The sequence below is a fragment of the Panthera uncia genome, assembly GCF_023721935.1.
Source record: "Panthera uncia isolate 11264 chromosome E2 unlocalized genomic scaffold, Puncia_PCG_1.0 HiC_scaffold_19, whole genome shotgun sequence".
Lineage (NCBI taxonomy): Eukaryota > Metazoa > Chordata > Mammalia > Carnivora > Felidae > Panthera > Panthera uncia.
Window position 1 is genome coordinate 385,000 of NW_026057588.1, and position 5,131 is coordinate 390,130.

Genomic DNA, 5,131 nt, shown 5'->3' on the forward strand with positions numbered 1-5,131 from the left:
GTTATGTGTTCTCATTTTAGGAAGGTGCTTTATTATTTGATGAAACTAGTGTGTCTCAATTTTGTACGATTAAGATTAATGCCTCCATAAATTTGGAAAGCATAAACCAGATAACATGTGGTATCCCAGTGTTCCTGGGATTTCTGTGCCAACCACCAATATGCCCACCACCACCCTGACACACGTCTCACACAAGGCAAATACTCAAAAATGAATTAACATAGACTTCCTCAGAAATGCAGAGATTTCCCCAAACACTCAAAACAATGGAGAACGAGTCAGATTATGGAGGACCTCACTGTGGACGTGAAGGACCTACAGTGGAACTGAAGGAGAATCCTTAGAGAATGTAAGAGCATGATGTGTTGGAAAGCAGAAGTCCACTGTGAGAGGAAGATACATAAAACTAGGTTTTTTCAAACTAATTTCTACTCAAGGAGGGCTGCTCAAACCACATTTTCATGTCTATGTTCCTCCTGGACAATGGCACCTCACCTCTGTCATTGGATTCATTCCCACCTACCTGGGTGTGTAGCTACTGTCTCCTCTCTCTTGATATCCCAGAGCTCCCTCTTTTGTTCCAAAAAGATGACCAGATCTGGCTTTGACACAACAAGACCTGTTTGTTAGAAAAAAGGAATAGGAGTATTGTTGGAGATTTTACTTTTCAACTGGACTCAGTGGAGAAGAGAGGACATTGTACAATTCTGGAAAATGATTTCCCAAATGCTGTTGCCCAATAGCCCCTTTAGAACACCCAGGATGGTTTCCAAGATTTACATCTTGATCTCCACTTCCAAGTATTACCACTACCATAACAAGTAGAAATTGGTATTGAAGATGGAAATACCATTTTATGGCACTCAATGTTTAGAATTGCCATTAATCTAAGAAATGATGAGGTTAGTCTAAGGAAGAGAAAACTAACTTGAAAGAAAACATCATGAAGGTATTTTTTTACATCTAAAAACTCCTACTTCATTCCCTTATATAGGGATCTGAATCCCAGTCATACAAAGGGGAAGCTTCCAAGAGACAGTCTTCAAAGAAAGGAACAAAACCTGAGTGTGGTTTGGGAAATCTGGAGGGAGTTATCCTCACCCAAGAAGAGGAGGTGTCCATAGGTCTCTAACATCACATCCCAGTATAGTTCCTGCTGACTGTGGTTCAGGCATCCCCACTCCTCCTGAGAGAATTCTATGGCCACATCCCTGAAGGTCAGCAGTCCCTGCAATAAATACCAGTTACCAAGCGGACACAGAAGGAGGTCATCAGGATCCCTAAGATGCAAGGGGGAGTTCATGGCACCAGCTGGAAACCACCTTCAGTGCTTACCTGCAGGTGCTCACTGACCTTAGTCCCTCAGTTTACTTAACCTCTTCTTTCCACCTTACCTTTTACTTCAGGCAAAACACCCCATGGGCATACTGTCATGTGGTGGAAACAGAAAGCATCCAACAAAAGGTAATGACTGCCCTGAGGAAGAGTTTGGATTGGCTCAGTTTGAGATTAACCCCTGACTCACACCTAAGCACATGGATAATAGAGTAAACCACAGCAGTGAGTAGTTACCTTCACCTCATGTATACATATACATATATACGTATACATATATGTATACATATATATACATATATGTACAGTTACCTTCACCTCATTTATACATATACATATATACGTATACATATACGTATATGTATACATATATGTACGTATATGTATATGTACCAACAAAGGTAATGACTGCCTTGAGAAAGAGCTTCCATTGTCTCAATTTGACCTTAACCCCCGACTCACATCTATGCATATGAGCATTAGAGTAAGCATGAAGTGAGAACAGTTACCTTTATCTCATTATATATATATTTTAAGTTTATTTCCTGAGAGAGAGAGCACAAGTATGGGTGGGGCAGAGAGAAGAAATCCCATCAGGCTCCATGCTCAGCATGGAGCTTGACTTGGGGCTTGATCTTAAGACTATGAGATCATGACTAGAGCCTAAATCAAAAGTCAGAAGCTCAAGGGACTGGGACACCCAGGAGCTCCCTTTTACCTCATTATAATGCTAAAATCTCCACCCAAGGAGGAGCACAAACCTCATTTACTATGTAACACACTGAATGTATAGAGCTGTTTTCTTAAGGCTCATGTACAACCTTATCCCCAGGCTCATTTTCTAAATATCCACCCTAACCCTAAATGAAAGGAAACCATTCTGGGGCGCCTAGGTGGCTTGGTTGGTTAAGCATCTGACTCTTGTTTTCAGCTCAGGTCATGATCTCACGGTTTTTGAGTTTGAGTCCCACATTAGGCTCTGTGTTGACAGAGCAGACAGTGCAAAGCCTGCCTGAGATTCTCTCTCTCCAACTCTCTCTGGCCCTCCCCTGCTCTCTCTGTCTCTCAATATAAATAAACTTATTTTTTTTTAAAGGAAATGATTCCCCGTTCCTCTGTGAGTCCCTGCTTTTGGCATTATTCCCTGTGATCTCCTTATTTCCTGTAAATCAATTTTCCTTTGTCTGACATACCCACTTGGTATAGTTCTTTTGTGATTCACCAAGGACTGTATTCCTGTTTGTTCTGTTATATTAGGAGAACTGGTTCCTGCTTAGATGAGTTTCTTGCTTTCTGCAGTAAGATAATTTGTAACACAGTATTATGCTCTAATATATTCTTGAATTTGAGGTATGAACCGTTATAAATATTGTGTTTATTCAAGGGAATTTGTAAAATAAAGGCATCAACACAGGCATACACATTTTGGAATCCTGTATTTACATCATACAGTACATGTGGTGTCTATTTCTTAATGGAAAGTATCAGTGAGTTACAAATATACTTAGTATATCCTAATCTGAATAGAACTCACAACAGTGCCTTGGAGATCTTGTTAAAATGCAGATTCTGTTCAGGAGTTCTGAGATGGGGTAGGTTTTTGCATTTCTAACAAGACATTAGTCTATGGGACAAGGGATACAAATACTTCAATAATGAAGAAGTAGAACTCAAATTCGAAAACTCTTTGAGGACTCGAAGCTGAACAGGTTTTATACCAATTACAAGTTCTTCTAGAATAGCAAGAAAGGCAACAAGGCTTTCCAAGCATTTCCTGGTCAGTAGAGAGCATCTAACAGTTTCTCATAAATTCATGGAAAATAAATAATACTAATCTAAGAGAGGAAACACATTATCCTTTTTAGTGAATATTCTGTCAAGCATCCAGCACTTAGTATGGATCAGATTTTAACCCAGGTTAACTGACCTAGAGTTGATCTAAAAGGACACACAGATCAATATACACAAAGGACCCTAAATCAATGTTCACAGCAGGTGTTAAAACCTGAGATGACTGATGGAAAGAAGAAGGTATGCACACAAAATTGATCCACGTTTATACATTCCATGCACACATCCATACGTTTTGAAAGGAGTTATATAACATTAAACTTGATAGACTAGAAAATTATCAGGATGACTAAAAACCAATTTCAATGAGCAGTGACCGGGTGGCTTAGTCAGTTAAGTGTCCAACTCTTGATTTCAGCTCAGGTCATGATCTCAAGGTTCGTGAGTTCATGCCCCACCTCAGGCTCTATGCTGACAGTGTGGAGCCTGCTTGGGATTGTCTCTCTCCCCTCTTTCTCTGCCCCCCCCTGTCTCTCCCAAAATAAATTAAAAAAACAACCAACCAAAAAACATTTTGATGGCATGAAACTCCTCAATCTAGTTGTAGGTGATAATGCTTAGGTCTTTGACTCACACTACGAACACAAACAGAATGATATGAATATAACAGTTTTTTTTTTTTTTTCTGACTCTACTATGATGAAGGATACAAACAGAAACATGTTCACCTTCACCACAGAAGTCTGACCTAGGGACTGCATAGTTTGGATAAGCATCAAATAAAGACTCGGTAGTGCATTCAATTTTTCTTTTTCCATGTTTATTTATATTGTGAGAGAGAGCATGGTGTAAAAGGGGGAGGGGCAGATAGAGGAAGAGAATCAAAGCAGACTCCAGGCTGTGACTTAGCCACACAGGTGCCTCTGGATGCTGCATTTTTAAAAGTGTCTCCTGAATGTTGGTATGTCTCACCAATAGTTATTATTGAACTAAATGATAGCCACCAGAGAAATCTTGCAGTAGTTTTGCAAGTATCAATTTAAAGAAATATTTGCGATTGAACACCCTTTGCAACTACCCTCCCCCATGAACATATAAGCTTCATGCAGCCAAAGTACATTTCTTTCTGCCCACGGGTCCTGTGCCTGTACTATTTTGGTAAATTCCCTGTCTTGTACCATACAGTACCTCAAGAACAGTATCTTGACCATAGTGCTCAGTGATCCTGTAACATAGTATTTCATGGAAACCTTTTTTTTTTTTTTTAGATTTTTAATTTATTTATTCTTTACTGAGAGACAGAAGGCATAAGTAAGGAAGGGTGGAAAGAGAGACGGAGAGAGACAGAGAATCCAAGGAGGCGTGGAGAAGGAGAGGGAGAGGGAGAGGGAGAAGGGGAGAGAGAGAGAGTTAGTTAGTTGTGGGACGCGAACTCATGCACTGTGAGATTGGTGACCTGAGTTGAGTCAGATACTTAACCAACTGAGCCACCAGGCACCTCGAAAGCCATTTTTTAATTTAATGTTTATTCATTTTGATAAAGAAAGAGTGAATTCAAGGGAGGGACAGAGACAGAGAGAGAATCCCAGGAGAGCTCCCACTGTCAGCATGTAGCCTAACATGGGGCTCTACCTCACGAACACTGAGATCATGATCTGCACCAAAATCAAGAGTGGAGACTTCATCGACTGAGCCACCCAGACACCCCTCATTGAAAGCTTTTGTTTCAATCATCAATTGTGCTCTATGGTATTTCAGGATTTTAAGACACTCAAACATATTAATTATGTCATTCTTCTCTTTCTGAAAACACAAACAAGTAAATAGAAAAGTAGGTCTGTGTCATGACTATGAAGTGAAATAAAAACCTACAGGATAAAGGTCTGATTGATTTAGAAACTTTGCTCCCATAAGTCATTACATCTACTACACAAGGTGAGGGCCTTCATTGCCCAGTGGAAACTGATGTGAGGTGGGCCAGGAGTAAATAAATGCTCAAGAAACT

The 5,131-nt window shown here is 40.0% G+C and overlaps 1 protein-coding gene across 1 annotated transcript; it reads right to left on the bottom strand.

Annotated features, from left to right (window-relative positions):
* Positions 1-509: 509 nt before the first annotated feature.
* On the bottom strand, positions 510-1,303 carry LOC125916063 (KRAB domain-containing protein 5-like). Its single transcript, XM_049622238.1, has 2 exons — positions 1,102-1,303; positions 510-619 (listed from the first exon to the last, which is right to left on the bottom strand). Exons 1-2 carry the CDS (start codon positions 1,301-1,303, stop codon positions 510-512), a joined length of 312 nt encoding a protein of 103 aa, XP_049478195.1.
* Between the last annotated feature and the right edge of the window lie 3,828 nt (positions 1,304-5,131).